This window comes from Ahaetulla prasina, chromosome 7 (genome assembly GCF_028640845.1).
Source record: "Ahaetulla prasina isolate Xishuangbanna chromosome 7, ASM2864084v1, whole genome shotgun sequence".
Lineage (NCBI taxonomy): Eukaryota > Metazoa > Chordata > Lepidosauria > Squamata > Colubridae > Ahaetulla > Ahaetulla prasina.
Window position 1 is genome coordinate 63,384,144 of NC_080545.1, and position 20,366 is coordinate 63,404,509.

Below are 20,366 nucleotides of genomic sequence, written 5' to 3' on the forward strand. Positions count from 1 at the left end.
CTGAGGTTAAAGGTGAAGAAGAACATGGCGGCGAGCGTGGAGCACGGGGAAGCGGTGGGAGGGATCGAGGAAACGTTCAAACAGCTGGTGAGTGGGGTTTCTCTTATTAATTTTACTATTTATTGTCTCTTCATCTCTCTCCCTCTTCTAGAATAGAATAGAATAGAATTTTTTATTGGCCAAGTGTGATTGGACACACAAGGAATTTGTCTTGGTGCATATGCTCCCAGTGTACATAAAAGAAAAGATACGTTCTAGTGCCTGATGGTTCTTCTACTTGCTTCTCCTTCATTTTAACTCTCTGTGAATGACTTGCTATCATATCTAGTTTTCTAGTGGTCTGTTTCTTTTTTCTATTTTTTCTCCTTAGCTTCCAAAGAAACAAACTCTATTATGGCAACACACACACACACACACACACACACACACACACACACTCTCACACTCTCTCTCTCACAGCACAGCACCAGATTCATAAAAGCGGGGGGGGGGTTCTACCACACAAGGGATGTGGTAGCTCAGGGGCTAGGATGTTGAGCTTGACGATTGAAAGGTCGGCAGTTCAGCAGTTCGAATCCCTAGTGCTGCCGTGTAACGGGGTGAGCTCCCCTTATTTGTCCCAGCTTCTGCCAACCTAGCAGTTCAAAAGCACGTAAAAAAAAAATACAAGTAGAAAAAATAGGGACCACCTTTGGTGGGAAGGTAACAGCGTTTCGTGCGCCTTTGGCATTGAGTCATGCCGGCCACATGACCACGGAGACGTCTTTGGACAGCGCTGGCTCTTCAGCTTTGAAACAAAGATGAGCACCACCCCCTAGAGTCAGGAACGACTAGCACGTATGTGTGAGGGGAACCTTTACCTTTACCTAACACACTAGGCGGGATCCTAGTGAAGCCTCAGAGATAGTCCACCAATACACAGTGGTAGGGTGTGAGATGGAAGCAGGAGTAGCATATACTGAATGGCACCACAAAGTAGCTGGAATCGAATAGGAATAGAAATTCAGTTCTTCTCTTCTCCCTCTCCTCTCCCCTCCCCTCCCCTCCCCTCCCCTCCCCTCCCCTCCCCTCTCCTCTCCTCTCCTCTCCTCTCCTCTCCTCTTCTTTTCTTAGTGTGATTGGACCAAGGAACTTGTTTTGGTGCATATGCTCTCGGTGTACATAAAAGAAAAAATACATTCGTCAAGAATCATAAGGTACAACAGTTAATGATAGTCATAGGGAAACTGTCAATATAAATCTTAAGGATACGAGCAACAAGTTTATAGTCATACAGTCATAAGTGGGAAGAGATGGGTGATAGGAAGGATGAGAAGATTAATAGTAATGCAGACTTAGTAACTAGTTTGACAGTGTTGGGGGAATTATTTGTTCAGCAGAGTGATGGCATTTGGGGAAAAACTGTTCTTGTGTCTTCTTGTTCTGGTGTGTAGTGCTCTATAGCATTGTTTTGAGGGTAGGAATTGATACATGTCCAGGATGCGAGGGGTCTGTAAATATTTTTACAGCCCTCTTTTTGACTCGTGCAGTATACTGCTGCAGTGTACAGCAACATCTGCATAATATATGGGCTAGAAACTCCCAAGTTCAGATGTGAGATCACACAAGAAGGTCATGGAGAAAAAGAGGGCAAAGATCCTGTGAGACATCCATATTCTGATGGTCAGGCAGCTACTAGCCAATGAACAAGACATTGTGGTAGTAGACAAAGACCAGAAGATAGTTGTAATGATAAATGTAGTGGCACAAGTGACAGCAACATCAGGAAGCAAGAATATGAGAAACTGGAGAAGTTCCAAGGCCTGAAGGTGGAACTAGAGAGGATGTGGAAAGTAAAGGCCAAAGTGGTAGGAGCACTTGAGTTTGTGACTCCTAAACTGGGGGAGTGTCTACAACTGATCCCAAGAACAACATCAGAGCTTTCTATTCAAAACAGTGCAGTGTTAGGAACAGCTAAGATACTGTGTGGAAGACTTTCAGGCCTCTGATATTGAGGAAGATATACCATTCTTAGGAGTGAGAAGGGATTTTTATTTTTGTATATACAAACCCCTATACACATGCCACCCTAATCTTCCAATCTGGGCCACAAACAAGAAGTAGTCATAGGGTAGGGCACAGACAAGTCATAGGGTAGGGCACAGCCTCATTTAATTTTTGTCTCAAGTTTCCAAGATCATGCAAAGATGATCTTGGAGACTTAAAGATTTTGATTTTTTAAAATGTTCTTTAAAATTTTACAAAAGCTAGACATGGATGCCCGTATTGACTTATAGAATAGAGAAACAAAAATAGTCATCCATATAATCCTTAATTGTCTTCTGATGCTACAGAACTCAGGTGTCTTCCTCTTTATCTTAAGTGTTCTAGTTGTATACTAAACTAGAAGACACTACTATGCAGGGATGTGATTCATTTCAGAGCTGACTTGCTAAGCTTTATTATATACATGCATACAGGTAGCTTCCCAGGTGTGATCTCTTTATTGTGATCAAGCCTTATTATCATTTGCTCCAGAAATACCCTTATGAAGACAAAATAGTTAAAAGAATAATGGTTATGCAGTTGCAGATGTCTGTTTTTAGTCTGGTTTCTGACATGGTTTGGAAATAAATTCAGTCATAGTAGACCTCCAGGGACAGAGGAAATAAGAGTTTTGATCTTGCTTGTTCTTTTGATTGCTTTTGATACCATTAATCATGGAATTCAATGATTAATTGAATACTGGAATTCCTTCTTGAGTTAAAGACTGGGGACACTGTTATTATACTAGTTATCCCTACAACTAAATATTGTTAGTTGTAGGGATAGGCTTAAACAAATAAGTAGGTCACTGTATCCCTAGACCCATGATGGCGAACCTATGGCATGCGTGCCAGAGGTGGCATGCAGAACTCTCTCTGATGGCACGCATGCTGTTGCCCAGGTCAGATCTTCATGATGTTTCTTTTGTGAATTTCTGTTTCCCTGCAAATGATGAAACAAGCTCGTGAAAGAAAAAGATCTTACCTCTTGCTGCGCTGCTGATGTTGGGATGCCCTGCCTCCCTCCGGCCAGCTGGTCTTCAGATCTCTGCTGTGAATGCACGCATGTGCTCGTGTATATCCGTGAATGTCCACGCATGTGTGCATGTCCATGCACATGCACACCTTTCATTTTGGGCATGCGCGCACACACAGTTTGGGCACTCGGTGTCTAAAAGGTTCGCCATCACTCCCCTAGACCCTGACAACTATCCTGCAGAGTGGCAGAGAGTGCTTTACTAGTACTTTCAAATATCTAGATATAGGCAGTCACCAATATTCTGGTGGTACTGAAGTCAGCTTCCTAATTACATTTCAGTTAGATGTGGCTATGCATGTTCTTAACTGGTGTCTCTTTGTGAACCACATAAGAGATGTTGTGGAATTCACCAGGATGAGGTGGGTCAAAAGAAAATGTGAAAATCCAAAGTAAACTTTTTTCTGTTATGATCCTAAATCTGTTTTCTACTACTGCCATTATTTTGAGTTTTAGAACTCTTTAGAATCATTTAGTGACTGAGTTCAATCTCCTGAATACTGCAGGAACCCAAATTAAAGTATCTAAGATGGTTTTTTAATTTCTGTTTTAATACATATTGTGAAGATAAGCTACTGCCTCTAAAGCAGGGGTGAAATGCTTCCGGATCAGACCGGATCAATTGATCTGGTAGCGATGGTGGCGGGTGGTTTGGAGAACCGGTAGCAAAAATCCCTGCCCCCCCTCCCAATGTCTACCCGGTCGCCTGCTTGCCGCTTCTTTTAAAAAATGCTTTTAAAAGGTAAAAAAAGAGGATCTGACAATCACAGCTGAGCCATGCGATCATCATAGCCTTTTTTTTAACTTTTAAAAGCAGTTTTTACAACCTATTGGGCCGAATAGGTTGTAAAAAAATACTTTTAAAAGTGTTAAAAAAAAAGATTGCGCGCCACAGCTGATCACTTCCCCCTGTGCGCTGTTCTACTTAACCCATGCTTCCTTTTGGTGTGCACTGTGCGGGTGCACCTCACATTTGGTGCGTGATGCGCATGCGTGCGCACAGTGCTCATGCGCAGCCAGCGAACCAGTAGTAAACCGGTTCAGATTTCACCACTGCTCTAAAAGTAATTGGCTCCAATGTCAAAATGTACTTGCTGTTAACTCAGTTGGGCTCTAACCTGAGTCCATTGTTTCATGTGGTCTGTTCTGGAACAAAAGAGTCTTTATGTCACATCCTTTTCAAGTATTTGAAAATTACTGCTATAATTCCCTTCAGTGTTCCCTCTTCAAGACTAAGCATTTCTCCTCATAATCCCAAGTTTTAATTCTCCAGATCATCCTTATTTGACTTTCTCTAATCCTATTCTGTTTTTATGAATACTTCAAAATTGGTGCCCAGAATTGTATTTACAATATTACTACTCACAGTGAGGTCTGATGTGGCTAATAGCAGAATACGATGGAATGGTTATTTCCCACAAATTAGAAACAATGACTTTGTTGTATATGCCTTTTTTGTAACCACATAATTCTGCTGGCTGATGTTCAATTCGCAAACTGATGTTCAAAGACCAAGTATCACCAAGAATCACAGTATCACGTATCACAACTATCACCAAGCTAGGTATTTCCCATCTTATCCTTGTGCCTGTGATCCTTGTTTCCTTCAAGAACATTGCATTTCTTTGTAAAATTTCATTCTCTTATTCTCTCCCAATTTCTGTATTTTATCAAAATTGTATGCATTCTATTTTTGTCTTCCAGGATATTAGTTATCCCGTTCAATTTTGTGTAACTGGATCTATTAAGCATTCTCTCTTCTTCATCCAAGTCATTTATACAAATATTGACAGGTAGAGATTTTGGGACTGAATCTTATGGGTACTCTTGGCAACCTTGTGTCCAGTTTGATGAGGAATCATTAATGGGAATTTTCAGTGTATAATTTTCGAAGACAGATACATACTGATTTAATTGACATGCCATCTAACACTTAGCTAGCTTGTAAGCTTGTTAATCAGCATGTCATGGCATACTTCGTCAAATGCTTTGTTGTAGTCAAGATTCATTATGTCTGCAATATTCTTACGATTTATTAAGGTTGATATAAAGACAGGCTGGCAAGATTTCTTCTTTCCAAATCAATGCTAATAAATTACTCCTTGTCTTAAAGGTGATTTACAAATTGACCCTTTATGATCTGCCCTAAATTCTTGGAAAATAATGTTACATTGATTCTAGTTTATGCCCATTTTTGAATATACTTCCAGTCTTCACTTCCATCAAGTAGCATTTTCCAGTCAACTAATGTTGCATTTTTTATTTTAAATTTAGTCAAATATTTCTTGATCATGTTTTTGTCTCAACCTTCAGTGCTATTATGTCATAATTTTCTGGTGAAACACAATATTTTGGAGACGACTAAACCAAATCAAAAGTTTTTGAATAGCTCTCACTTTGTGATTTGTTAATAATTTTATGTCTTAATTGAGCAGCTATTATACTGATTCTTTCCTTTTCCTTTTATTTTAAATGTATCTATATAAGTCCTTTCTGTCATTCTTACTAAACACAGCTCCTTCTGAGAGTTAGTTTTCCTGACACGAGCTACATAATTCCAAATTACTTGTCTATATTCTTCTTTTGTGACCTGGACTTGATCCTTTTCCAATTTTTTAGATGTGCTTTTTGTCTTCAGATATTTTCTAAATTTGTGTAATGACATTGGTTTCTGATTTCTTCATTTTTCCACCTCACAACTGTTTGCAATTGTTTCCTTCTTTAGGAATTCACACTCATCTTACTGGTAAAAGTATTAATAAAAGTACTTTTATCAGTTCTGTAAATAGACTGAAGGCAGAGGAGCAATTCATTTGGATTTTGACAGGAGTAGATTTTTTTTTTACAAATAGTGCAACTGATGTTTCTACTGTATATGTATCTTTTGAACAAATTCAGTTGCTATTTCCAGTTTTGGAAGGCCACACTCCAGGTCCTACTTGCCTTTCTGTACTAAGAATTTAAAACTTATTTATTTTTGTTATTTATTTTATATAGCAATAGCACTTAGACTTAAAACAGTGCTTTACAGCCCTCTCTAAGCAGTTTGCAGGGTTAGCATATTGCCCCCAACAATCTGGGTCCTCATTTTATCAACCTTGGAAGGCTGAGTCAACCTTTATTTATTTATTTATTTATTTTGTCACAACAATATATACAAGTATCATACAAAAAAGATTATATAGTGTATAAACATATATAAGAGTAAATATTAGGAGGAATAAGCATATATATATATATATATATATATATATATAGATAGATAGATAGATAGATAGATAGATAGATAGATAGATAGATAGATATATGTAGGTCTTTGGTTATTTGGGTTTTCTCCCGCGTAAAATTGGAAGTGTCTTGGCGACGTTTCGACGAAGTCTCATTTGTCATCTTCAGGCTTCAGCTTCGTGCTTCTGGGAGCAATGTGTGATTGCAGCTGTTTCTTCCTTTTTAACTGCTAGTGGGGGTTTGAACTGATTGGGTGGGAGCTTGGCTGTGCTCTGATTGGATGGGGGTTTTTTTGTGCTCTGATTGGCTGGGGGTGTGTCCTGTTTGGGTGGGGGCTTGGTTGTGCTCAGATTAGGCTGGGTTGCAGGATTTGAGCGGGTGAGCTGCACGGCTGCTGTTTGGCTTCGTGTTCGTGGTCGTGCTACATCTTTGTAGTGGGTGTCAGTCTGCTGCATGTATGGATTGGAGGGGTTTGCAGCAGACTGACACCCACTACGAAGATGTAGCACAACCACGACCACGAAGCCAAACAGCAGCAGTGCAGCTCACCAGCTCAAATCCCCCTGCTACTCAGACTAATCTGAGCACAACCAACCCCCCACCACAAACAGACACACCCCAGCCAATCAGAGCACAAAAAACCCCCATCCAATCAGAGCACAGCCAAGCTCCCACCCAATCAGTTCAAACCCCCACTAGCAGTTAAAAAGGAAGAAACAGCTGCAATCACACATTGCTCCCAGAAGCACGAAGCTGAAGCCTGAAGATGATGAATGAGATTTCGTCGAAACGTCGCCAAGACACTTCCAATTTTACGCGGGAGAAAACCCGAATAACCAAAGACCTACATACAAACACCCGCGAAAACCTCAGAAAATATATATATATATATGAAGGAGAAAAAGAAAAAAAACAATAGGACAGGAATGGTAGGCACGTTTGTGCTCTTATGCATGCCCCTTATGGTCCTCTTAGGAATGGGGTGAGGTCAATATTAGAAAGTTTTTGGTTAAAGCTTTTGGGATTATGGCAAGAGACCACAGAGTCAGGTAAAGTATTCCAAGCACTGATGATTCTGTTACAGAAGTCATATTTTCTGCAATCTAGATTAAAGCGGTTAACATTAAGTTTAAATCTATTGGTTGCTCTTGTATTATTGCAATTAAAGCTGAAGTAGTCTAACAGGAAGGACATTACAATAGATGATTCTATGAGTTAAACTTAAGTCTTGTCGAAGGCGATGGAGTTCCAAGTTTTCTAAGCCTAGGATTTCAAGTCTGGTGGGATAAGGTATTTTGTTGTTTTCAGAGGAATGAAGAACTCTTCTTGTAAAATATTTCTGGACACGTTCTATTGTATTGATGTCAGAAATGTGGTGAGGGTTCCAGATAGGCGAGCTGTATTCTAGAATTGGTCTAGCAAATGTTTTATATGCTCTGGTTAGTAGTGTAGTGTTTTTGGAAAAGAAGCTACGCAAGATTAGGTTTACAACTCTTAGAGCCTTTTTTGCTATGTAGTTGCAGTGGGCTTTGGCACTTAGATCATTGGATATGAAAACTCCAAGGTCTTTAACAGGGTGGGGGTCATCTGCAAGGTAATGTCCATCAAGTATGTACTTAGTGTTTGGGTTCTTTTTTCCAATATGTAAGACTGAGCATTTGCTGGTTGAGATTTGGAGTTGCCAAGTTTTAGACCAAGCGGTTAGATGATCAGGGTCTTTTTGAATGGTAGATGTATTGTCTGTGGTGTTAAATAGTTTGACATCGTCAGCAAAGAGAACACAATTACTTGAGATATGGTCACAAAGATCATTTATGTATAGTTTGAAGAGTGTTGGTCCAAGGACGCTGCCTTGAGGAACGCCACTCTTGACAGGAACAGGATTTGATAGAGCATTGCCAATTTTGACCACTTGTTGTCTGTTAGACAGGAAAGCAGATATCCATTTGTGAAGGGGTCCTGAAATGCCATAGGATTTTAGTTTTAGGAGAAGTTTATCGTGTACTACTGAGTCAAAAGCTTTGCAAAAGTCTATGTAGATTGCATCTATTGTTTTGCCTTGATCAAGATTTGTAGTCCATATGTTTTTACAATGGAGAAGTTGTAAGTTGCATGATAATTTTTTCCTGAAACCAAATTGTTTATTAGAGAGTAGGTTGTTTGTTTCTAAGTGTGAGGTGATGGCTTGGTTGATGATTGATTCCCTGACTTTGCGTCATGAGCCTGGTGAGATTTGAACTGCCAAATTGCATTAATTTATAGACACTAAAAGTTACAAACTATGCTATAATCTTTTTGATTTTTCAATGAAGGGTTTAATATCGCATTTCATTAATATTTTCTCATTTTACATTACACAGTTTTAAAGCTCTTTGGAGTTGCTGCTTCTTTCCATCCAAGAATTCAGTTTAAACCCTCCTAATCAACCTGCATTTCAACCGTTGGGCCTTGTTGAATAGGATTAGGTGACTAAGGGTTTCAGCACTTCTCCCCCTTCCTTTCTGAAGATAGACCGGTGCAAAAGAGAAACAGAATCATGTTATTTTAAGTAAAATAAAAGATATGGAAAAGTGCTTACCGTATATACTCGAGTATAAGCCGAGTTTTTCAGCACGTTTTTTGTGCTGAAAAACGTCCCCTCGGCTTATACTCGAGTATATACGGCTTATACTCGAGTTTTTTTTCTTTCTTCTTTTTTTCACATTATACCGGATGGTGCAAACTTGGCGGGCTTTTGCATTAGCACGGGGAAGCCCTGCCGGTGCAGTGAGAGGGCGGGGCGGGGGAGCCGCCAGCCTTCTCGGCTGAGGGAGGGAGGCTTTCCCTGACCGGTAGCTGCCTCATTTCCCACCCTCGGCTTATACTCGAGTCCCCAGTTTACCCCAGTTTTTTGGGGTAAAATTGGGGACCTCGGCTTATACTCGGATCGGCTTATATTCGAGTATATACGGTACTTTTTTAAAAAGTGATGCAATGTTTGATCACAAGATGGCACTAATTTGCTACATTTAATGTGCTGAGCAAGATCTTAGAAGAGAGTCTGCTACTAGACCTTATATTTTAGTTCACAAGACATTAATACAGAAAAAAAACCCCTTCTCGATCCAGCCTGACAGGAAAAAAAAAGGCTGATGATAGATGGACAGAATTATCTTTTCCCTCCAGAAAATATAACCACAGGATAAAAAGGCTTAACTAGCACCCCAGAGAGAGAGAGAGAGAGGTAAAAAAATAACACTCTTTTTTCTCTGGGCTTGTTCACCAATTCCCAGGAGACAAATAGATTCCTGATGCACAAGTCCCTTTTTGCCTTCATGGATTTTTTGAGCTTCTGTCAGATTCCCACCTTTATCAGAGGAACACTTTCAAGTTTCTCCTTTTTCTAGCACCAGTACTCAGCTTCTCCCTTGTACTCAAAGAATTGAAACTATTCTTTTATCTGCTGAGAAGGAGGGGCTGCAGTGGTGGTATTCAGCTAGTTCTATCCAGTTCGGGTGAATCGGTAGTGGTGGCTGTGGGAGGCTCCGCCCACCCACCCGGATGTCATCACGTCCCGGTTTTGATGCTCTGTGCATGCTCAGAAGGTGCTGCACATGCGTGGAGGTGCCGTGTATGCTCATATTTGCATACCGGTAGCGAAGGTAAGTGAATACCACCCCTGAGGGGCTGGGAGAATTCTGATTCTGTATGAGATTGAAAACATGACTCCGTCACTTGTAGATTTAGCTCTGTCTGACATGAAGACTGGAGTCTGGAATATGTGACTATAATCTGGCTTTGGAGCAATCCCATTTTGATGTGTGTGGTTTTCTTCAGAGTCTGTTTTATCTACAAGGGCCTGAAAGTATTTCTGAGTTCCATTGGGGCAAAGCAGTTTTACATTCTGGTTGTTATTCTTATCTTGTGGGCTTGCTTCTCTCTTCCCCCCACCCCCCTCCCCCGATCATTTTTGTTATGCTTTTTTTTTTTTGAACTGATAAATCCTTGTGATTTCTCATTTCGGAAGTGTGGCCATTTGTTCCTCTATCTCTCTGACATTTCTTCAATAGAGCTACTAAGCTCCCTCAAGGTGGGAGGAAAACTTGTAGTGAGTGGTTTTACTTATGATCTACAAGGCCCTGAATTGGATGGGATTGTCTTTGTAATTTCACCCTTGATCAGTTTCTTCCTTTGTTGGAGGAGGTCCTCCTGCACCTTCCTAGAACTGCAAAATGCAATTATGTTGCCTGTTGATGAGCTTTCTCTGTGATAAGGACTTTACTCTGGAATGTTTTCTCTCCTGAAATTCATGAGCTGCAGTGGCGCAGTGGTTAGAATGCAGTACAGCAGGCTACTTCTGCTGCCTGCCGGCTGCCTGCAATTTGGCAGTTTGATTCTCACCGAGTCAAGGTTGACTCAATCTTCCATCCTTCCGAGACCAGTAAAATGAGGGCCCAGATTGTTGGGGGCAATATGCTGACTCTGTAAATCACTTAGAGAGGGTTGTAAAGCACTGTAAAGCGGTATATAAGTCTAAGTGCTATTGCTATGAGACAATGTTATTACTTACATTAGAAAGCTGTTGAAGATCTATATCTTTACCCAAGCCTTCTCTGTGTGAAAGTTCGATAAACCATTTTTTCCTTTCCTTTATTACTATATGTTTTGCTTTATTTTATTATCTTTTGCATTGTATAAATTTGCTTTCAGATACTTTTGTACAGGAAGCTATAAACATACATTAATAAAAATATAATTGTTATCGTGTCCCACTCCTCCGCTGACGGCCGGGTCAGGGAAATCCGAATCAGGCGTGCCTCTGCAGCTCTGCCAAAGTCCTAGCAAAGTCCTCAGGGCAGGCAGGAGACCAGAAAGTGACTTCAGCAAGATATTTTCAGCAAGAAAAAGTTTAGTCTTTGCCTGACTCAGAGAATGCCAGAAAGCAGGTCCTTTATATAGGCCATGGGGTGTGGCTCTATGACTCAGCACTTATCCAGGCCTGCCCCTCCCTTCCTTCTGTTGCCTCCGTCTATCAAGTCTTCTGACTTGAGGGTCACTCCAGTCTGCAGCTGTTGGCAATTGACCTCCCTCAGGCTCACATGCTGTGGAGGAGGGGGAGGGGTCTAGTTGCTCCGTTTGCCTGGGCATGGAGCCAGAGCTGGGGGCTGGAGATACTTCCTCCTCTTCAGCCTGTCTGGGCATGGAGCCAGGGCTGGGGCCGGGAGGCATACTAGAACATTCCTCCGTGTCCGAAAGCAGATAAGAAGGCCCCGGCTGTGGTGAGATCGGACGAGACACAACAATTGTCCTTGCTTTAAAAATTTCAATTTTCTGGAAATTGAGGGGAAAAAATGCTAGCGTGTGTATTCAGATCTGGGGCCTCTTGCTTATTATAGATGTGCTTCTTACCTCTTTTTTCTTTGAAATAACAGGGAGTGACAGATGTACTGTGTGAAGCATGCAGCCAGTTAGGATGGAAGACACCAACAAAGATCCAAATAGAGGCTATTCCACTTGCACTCCAAGGTGAATATGATTCTGGGACCTGCAATTTAAGGAAAAAGAAGAAAGTTTGCAGTACTGATAGACTTAATGTGTTATTCAGAACAATGTAATTAACGGATCTGCATTTCCAACTCTGTTAAGGCTAAACAGCAGGGCATCTTTTATTTATTTACAGACGCTTTCCACACACCTCCATTGTTTAGTCTAACCCTACATTAATGATAAATATAGTTTTTAAAGATTGTTTGCTGTTTGGGAGAAGAACCAAATGCTTCACTAAGTGAAAAAAGAACCGTCTTACTTCTGGTGCTCTCTTTGTACATTTGCTCAGCTAAAATTTTGGTTCTGTCAATCTGTTACTTTTTTCTCCCTTCGGCTTTGAATGTGACTGTTTTTCCCCCTCATAGGTCGGGACATCATTGGCTTAGCAGAGACAGGATCTGGAAAAACAGGGGCTTTTGCTTTGCCCATCCTTCAGGCATTATTAGAAACTCCCCAGCGCTTCTTTGCTCTAGTACTTACACCCACCCGGGAGTTAGCCTTTCAGATCTCTGAACAGTTTGAGGCTCTTGGATCTTCCATTGGTGTCCAGAGTAGTAAGTAGTACGGTTACAAAATTTCAAGTGAATATAAAACGTTATGAAATTGAAGAGAATAAGTAGGTGCAAAAGCACGTTTACTAAATATTCTACCAAGGTACACAGATTCATCTAGTTCTAAATATTCTTTATCATATACATAAAATTTGCAACTATTATTCCTGTTTACACACAAATCTCACACAAATGTCTGTCTAACGTTCACTGCAAGTTATTTGGTTTCTTAGCTGACAACATAGCAAATACATTACTTACAGTGACAAACTGTTGGGGTAGGGGTTGTATGGTGCTGTGATTGACTTGCTGAGGTGGCCATTATTTAATGTTTTCTTTTCTTTCCTAAGCTGTCATTGTTGGAGGAATTGACATGATGTCCCAATCTTTGGCCCTAGCCAAGAAGCCCCATGTAATTATTGGTAAGGATCTAACATACAATTAGATCTTATGAAAATGGTGAGATACTAAATAAGGGTTAGGAGATATAATTGACTATCTCTGTGATGATGAACTTATGGCACATGTGCCCAAAGTGGCACACAGAGCCATGTCACCTGGCACGCGTGCCATTGCCTGTTCTTCTTCTGAGTTTCTGGTGTGCATGCACACGTGACAATCAGCTGGCACTTTTGCGTGCGGCAGTGCCGGAAACTGGAAGAGGCGGTCTTCTGTTTTCCTGCGTGAGTATGCGCGCCGACCAGATGATCATTGTGTACGCATGTGTGCCAGAACCAGAAGTTCATTTTCAGGCGTGCTTATGCGCCCTGGGCAGCTCCTCTTCCAGGTTGTGGCCCAGATGCATGCACACTCCCTTTTCAGCACCTGGTGCCGAAAAGGTTTGCCATCACTCTCCATTTCTTGCCTTGCCACCTTAATGATCCTTGAGTCCGATTAACTAATTACTGGTCTTGTATTTTAAAATAAAAACAATTGAGAAAACGTATGTGACACAATGACTTATAATGTCCTTTTGGGTGCTGTGTTTGCTTTGAATCTCTAAGTTTTAATTTCTCTAGTTCATTATCTTCCGCTTTGACAAATTTCCTGTGGACAATAGTAACTTATATATGCTGTTTGGATAGCATTTTCTCATCAAATTTAGCTTTAGAATGAATAGATTAACCATCTTGCATCTACTCTTTCCTAGAGAAGCATTCATTTAAACTTATTTAGAGCAAGTCCCTGGGTTACTGAGATTCAACAAGCCCATGTAATTTCAGGTCTAGTTTGGACCCTAGCTTGACCTATACTCCTCAGCATATGCTTTGCAAACTTTTTGGCAGAGGGAAGCAATGGTCCTATTTTGTCTGTTAACTAAAAGAGCCACAGCAGACTAGAAACCGGGAGACTGTGAGTTCTAGTCTTCCATAATTAGCTATGAAAGCCAACTGGGTAAACTCGCACCAGTCACTCACTCTCAGCCTAACCAACCTTACAAAGTTGTTGTGAAGAAATAGGAGGAGGAAGCTGTGCTCTATATGTTCACCACCTTTGAGTTATTTGTAAAAAATAATAAAGGTAAGCTATGAATAAATGAATAAATAAAGAACCCTTATAACACTCTTTCTCTTGGTAGCTACGCCTGGTCGTCTTATTGATCATCTTGAGAATACAAAGGGTTTCAATCTTAGAGCTCTGAAATACCTAGTTATGGATGAAGCTGACCGGATTCTCAATATGGATTTTGAAACAGAGGTGAGATGTGCCCATCCCTGCCATTTTAGAATGGTTCATTGTATTGTTAAGCTGGTATTTTTCAGAAATTTGGTTCCAAAATAACACACTCATTCATGGAACCGGTCAGGCTTTCCTTCCTGCTATTGAATGTATACCCTGTTTTCTCTTGGTCATTTAGAAATAGCTGCTTGGGAAGTAGATTTATTAAGTTCCTTTATTATGGATATGACCCTTCCCAGTGCATCCTTGGTAAAGTGAACCCACTTACATTTGAACTGTTCCCACTGGAACCTTTTAGTTGCTAAACTCATCCTTCCTTGCTGAAGAGTAGTTCAATGTCTTGGCTTAAATTAAAATTTCTTTGTCTATAGATTCCATCAGGCATACCTGGTTATAGGTCTTCATGCATGCACATTGACCAGGGTTCTATACTTTTGCATTTCTCTTTACAGGTAGATAAGATCCTGAAAGTAATACCCAGAGACAGGAAGACATTTCTCTTTTCTGCTACGATGACTAAAAAGGTATGAGGCAGCTTGACATTTTGCATTTGCTTAGGAGAGTGAGTCAGAATTGGGAGATAGAGGTACAGTGGAATTATTGTCTGATAATTTAATTTTCATTCTCAGGTGCAAAAACTCCAGCGTGCAGCCCTCAAAGACCCTGTGAAATGTGCTGTGTCTTCAAAATATCAGACGGTTGAAAAACTTCAGCAATACTATGTTTTTATTCCTTCCAAGTTCAAGGTAAATTTATTTTCCCTTTTTGTTTACTGCTTTCTTTACTGCTTGGCATCTTTTTAAATTTGTTCTCCTTTACCTTTCATATTTCCTGATTTAAGTTCTTTTTCTGATGCCCTTAGGATAGTTATCTTGTGTATATTCTGAATGAACTTGCTGGCAACTCATTCATGATATTCTGCAGCACATGCAACAATACTCAAAGGACAGCACTCTTGCTTCGAAATTTGGGCTTTACTGCTATTCCCCTCCATGGACAGATGAGCCAGGTACAGGCTAATGTGCTTGCAAGAAAATTTCTAGATTACTATATGAAGTAACAGATGTGTAATAACAGCCAATAAATATGTATGCATCCTCAAACCTGTTTCCCTTTCACTATTTTTTTGCCCAATGTGATTGTGTGTGACACATTCAAACATTGTGATTAATAAATAATGCTTTCATACCTTCCCTTTTGCCATGCTAAATGAAGTGAAAAAACCATAAGTGAATGCTAAAGTGCTCTTTTGTCCTTCTAGAATAAACGATTAGGATCACTGAACAAGTTCAAGGCTAAAGCACGGTCCATCTTGTTGGCTACTGATGTTGCAAGTAGAGGCCTTGACATCCCTCATGTTGATGTAGTGATAAACTTTGACATTCCTACCCATTCCAAGGTGAGTTGAAAAAGCTGTTAGCTGACATACGACTGACTCTGCCGCCTAGAATTAGAAAAAACATCACTACAGATTTTGAAACTGAATTTGCCAATCTATTAAGAGCTTTTTGTGAAAAATTGCTGTCTGAAGTTTAGGAGACCTGGACCACACAGCAAGGCTTTTCTGTTGTGGCCCCCAGAATATTGCTCTCACCAAGTTTCTGTAGCTCTTTCTGTCTTAACATTTTGTAGGTTCATTGAAACAAGTCTGTTCTGCTGTGCTAATCCTAATTGACTGATTAGCAACATTTGTCTTGGAGGTGGATTTAATATTGTTTTTTATGTCTGTTTTCTTTATACACTGCTCGGAGTTTGTGAATGGGGGGAAATTACAAAAGATCTATAAAATAAACCAGAAGAAATGGGCAACTCTTGGCCCTGTTCTTCCATGATTTCATATAGAGTTGTGAAGCACTGAGTGATATTAAAGCTCAGAAGGCTAGAGGTATGTCAGCAAGAGCTTGAATGAAAGAATGAGTATTATAGATAAAATGAATTAGCATTGTAGGTATCAGGCAGTGATGATGAGTTGATGGGGCCATCACCTTTAGTGGTGGTGAGCAGCTCCAGAATGGACCTTTCCTGTTGGAATCTCAAATGACAGCAGGGTCACATATGCCTTTATATTTTACAGTACGAATTGTGCATACTGTATTGTTTTTTAAGAAATTAACTTGGTTTTCTCCTTAACAGTTTTAGAAAGCTGAGCTGGCTTCCTTTATTTGGAAAACTGCCTGTTTTAATAATTGACATTTATGATGCAGAAGTTTTTTTGGGGGGACATTTATTTTAGTGGTTGTCCTATGACCACCATCTTGTTCTGTTACTTAGTTTGGATTCCTTTCAGGATTACATTCATCGAGTAGGGAGAACAGCTCGAGCTGGAAGATCTGGAAAATCAATCACCTTTGTGACACAGTAAGATGCTATTCTGTGCTACTCCAGTTGTGCAACCACCAGAATTTATGTATTCCAGTGCAGTGATTTCCAGCTAATGGTCCTTGGGGAACAGAGTTATTTCAAGGGACCCATGATTTCCAATAAACATGGGAGAAAAAAATTACACACACACCCTCCCCACGCACAGTTGGAAGGAGATTTGAGAGAACAACACTTGAGTTGGACTAATTCCTCCTTCCTTCCAATGCTAGATTTCCCTATCTCCCAGGATGTATAATGTAAGCATAGCTTTTCCTAACATTATTAAGCTTCTGCATTACACCTGGCCTTAATCTGTGTCGACTGTCCATAAATCGATGAGTGAAGCCCCTGCATGCTTTTACTGAGGGGTAAACCTGGATGAGCAGATATCCTGCCTAGTATTTGCAGCAGAATCCTCCAGACAGACCATAGTTTATGGTATTATTTGCTCTGTTCTTATATAACACATGTCTAGAATGGTTTTGGCTCAGAGGGCCTCTTCAGAGATGTGTTGTATTTTTGCTATATAGTGGAGAAAGTTCTGTTTTGTTAAAGATTGAAAGGAAAATTAATAAAATGAATCAATGGCATAAAAATATTGGTGAGTTTGTTGCTTTTAACACTCAAGTAACTGACAGGGAATTAATTAGGGTGAGATTCTTTCTCCTCTTGCAGGTATGATGTGGAACTCTTCCAGCGCATTGAGCACCTGATTGGCAAAAAGCTGCCAGCCTTTCCCACTCAAGAGGAAGAGGTCATGATGTTGACTGAGCGTGTGGCTGAAGCCCAGAGATTTGCTCGCATGGTAGGCTGCTTTAATGTTTGATCTGGGTTGGTTTTATGTAGAAATGTAGCTGTTGCATCCATGATTGTGAGACTAATATTAGCATTTATACAACCTGACTGCCTGGGCAGTCAGATTCCAAACAAGGCTTCAAGAGCTAAGAGATTCTTTTATTTTTGCATGAAGAGCTGTATTTTTTTATTTATTTTTATTTTTATTTTTATTTGAATTTATATCCCGCCCTTCTCTGAAAACTCAGGGCGGCTTACATTGTGTTAAGCAATAGTCTTCATCCATTTGTATATTATATACAAAGTCAACTTAATTGCCCCCAACAATCTGGGTCCTCATTTTACCTACCTTATAAAGGATAGAAGGCTGAGTCAACCTTGGGCCTGGTGGGACTTGAACTTGCAGTAATTGCAAGCAGCTGTGTTAATAACAGATAGACTGAGTCCGTTGAGCCACCAGAGGCCCTTGCATGCCCTCACTGTTCTAGTTCTTTTTTTTCCTCCCCCCCCCCAAATAAATAAATTAAAAACATCCCATCAATTCAGGAGCAATTCTAAGGGGTCTTTTGCTTTTGCTACCACTATCAAACTCTTCCTAATTAACTTCTATTAAATGACATGCCCAAAATGCTACCTATGGGAGTACCTGAATGCAAAATCACACGCCAACAAAAATGGTTGTTTAATATTTTCAGCAGCTGTTTATCTTCTTCATTGTCTCAGTGTCTTCATTGATTTCCTTAGAGGTCTCCTGTTTCCTTTGCAGGAATTGCGGCAACAAGGAGAAAAGAAGAAACGCTCTCGAGACGAGGCAAATGATGATGATGATGGTGATGATGCAGAAGGAGCGTTGGGAGTCAGGAAAAAAGTTACTGGTGGGAAAAAAAAGAAATGGAAAGTTCAGAAATAAATACCATCAGACTTTATTTCTCTATATTTTTATGCAGTTTGGAATCATTAATCCAACATCATTATCAGAATGACTTTCAAGGACCCATGAAGAACATCCCAGCAAGTTTAATAGTCCACCTTCATGGATATTTTCCTTACAAACTGGGGAAATCTCTTAACATTGGAGGAGTCTTATTAGTCTCTAACAGCAGTTGGTATTCCTCTGAAGAAAGCAGAAGAGAACAGATTTCTTGTATTCTTTATGGACAGTGGAATTGGTAATATGGCAGAAGCTTTTCAGTCTGCTGCCACCCAAGTTGCAGTCAATTATTTTTACAGCCCATATTTATTTAATAAGATAATTTGCAAAAACATGGGGTGGAGTGGGAGAAAAAAAATAATGTATTCTAATGTTCAAGATGTGTCAGCAAATAGCAGACTAATAAGATGCTTGAATATTAAAGTGAAGAACTTGATACAGAGGAGAAGAATTAAAAAAAAACTGCTAAAATTTGTGTTTGCTTATTTATATAATTGTGCTACAACTGCAACTTCTCAGTTTATCTGACATTTAGTCATATTTATTTGTCTTAGTCTGTTATGAATGCATCTGTGGATTCTGCAGTTTAGTAAAACTTCTTTACTATAAAGAAAGACCACTGTCTTTATAGTAAAGAAGTTTTATAAACTGGTAGTTTTTCTTCTGCAAATCATTCCTGAGGCAATTCTGCTTGACAGCCAACACTAAGAGGCGCTCTTTTTTCACATAAGGTCTATGCCAGAGTGAATTGTCTGTTACAGATTGATTGCTCATAAAGCAAAAATCCAAAGCCATGCCCAGGGATTCAAACGAGAGAGCACTGTTGCAAGTTTGTCATCATTTTCTGTCTTACAGCTTCCACTATTGGCTTATTTTTTGTGGGTGACTATTAAGAAAGAAACTTCGCCCAAGCAGATCAGATACCTGATTGATGAGTTGGAATTTGAAGGCATTCCTTTTAATTCCCCTGTTGATCACATGGCTTCAGCTCTTGGAACTGTGTTTTACCTGTGTTGTGGAGCCACCCAATGGGACAATCCCAGAGATACAATGAACAACCAAAGCCAGGACTACAGTAAAATTTAGAAGTTTATAAAATAGAAGGAGCAACTGATGTCCATAGGGGAGCTCTCATCCCAATTAGTTGTGACAGACCGTGGCAGGAGGCACTTTGTCTGGACATGTTTTATCAGCTGGCTTCGTTAACATACAGGCTATTTATTTATTTATTAAATTTGCCACCTGCCTTGCTACAAGATTTACAGTTCTGGGCTCCCCTTTCCATCTGGTTCAGGAAATGATGAAAATAATTATAAGGTTGGCATTTGTATATTCATATTGGAAAAACTGGGTGGGAATGGGAGGTACTGTACTTCCTGCTCCCAAGCTGCATGTGATAAAATCAGTTGATGGGAAAGGGAAGCTAGTTATGTGATCAAGGGGAGCTAAGGGTTAATTACATTGATAGCAGGAATGGAAAGACTATTTAAGTTGAAAAGGGAGGGGAGGGGCACAGGCTTCTGAGTCTGACAGCCAGAAGGCAGTTGGACTTCCTTGGAAAAACAGGAGGAAGAGACTAGTACTAATAAAACAAATTCCTGCTCTGGTCAGCCTTGCAGAATAGTTTTCACAACATTCTGATATTTTCATTTACAATGCATTTTTGAGCCAGGACATTTTATAGTAAGATTTTGAAACTTACATTTTTGTTGCTATCACAAAGCATATGAGAGGGAGAGAGGCCTGTATATAGCAAGGAATTGTAAGTACATATGCCATATCCTAATGGGCACTACATTTTCAATGGCTGGGAGTAAACAGCCATTCATAACTATAGGAGAAAATGGTCACAACAAAGCAAAATTTGTCCATTTGCAGTAGAGGTGGCTTCTTATTTTATATGCTGCTAAAGCATATAAAGCGGTTTGGTAGAGGCTAAGCAGGAAACCCTGGATTTGGGGTAGAGAGTTACATGGTCTCTGAATGTTTTGAAAAACAAACGGATTATTAGAATTTAATCATAATTTGTATGGTTCTGATTCTTGCATTTCCAAAAGTGTATTACACAGCTGGAAAAGTTGAATATCTTTTAAAGCATCTTCAGCAATATCCCTTTAAGAGTATTTGGTGATGCTTGTAATGAAAGCTAAGGAAAAATAAAGGCAGGATAAGAGTTTTCATATAAACATCAATGGTATGGTATATACCCGTGATGGCGAACCTATGGCATGTGT

At 40.0% G+C, this 20,366-nt stretch overlaps 1 protein-coding gene across 1 annotated transcript; it reads left to right on the forward strand.

Moving 5' to 3' along the window:
- The first annotated feature begins 9 nt into the window (after window positions 1-9).
- On the forward strand, window positions 10-18,612 carry DDX47 (DEAD-box helicase 47). The gene is made up of 12 exons (XM_058191043.1): window positions 10-87; window positions 11,700-11,793; window positions 12,180-12,368; window positions 12,716-12,787; window positions 13,945-14,063; window positions 14,498-14,569; window positions 14,675-14,791; window positions 14,908-15,054; window positions 15,307-15,444; window positions 16,333-16,403; window positions 17,082-17,211; window positions 17,968-18,612. The coding sequence occupies exons 1-12, from the start codon at window positions 25-27 to the stop codon at window positions 18,109-18,111; spliced, it is 1,356 nt and encodes a 451-aa protein (XP_058047026.1). The 5' UTR covers window positions 10-24; the 3' UTR covers window positions 18,112-18,612.
- The last annotated feature ends 1,754 nt before the right edge of the window (window positions 18,613-20,366 follow it).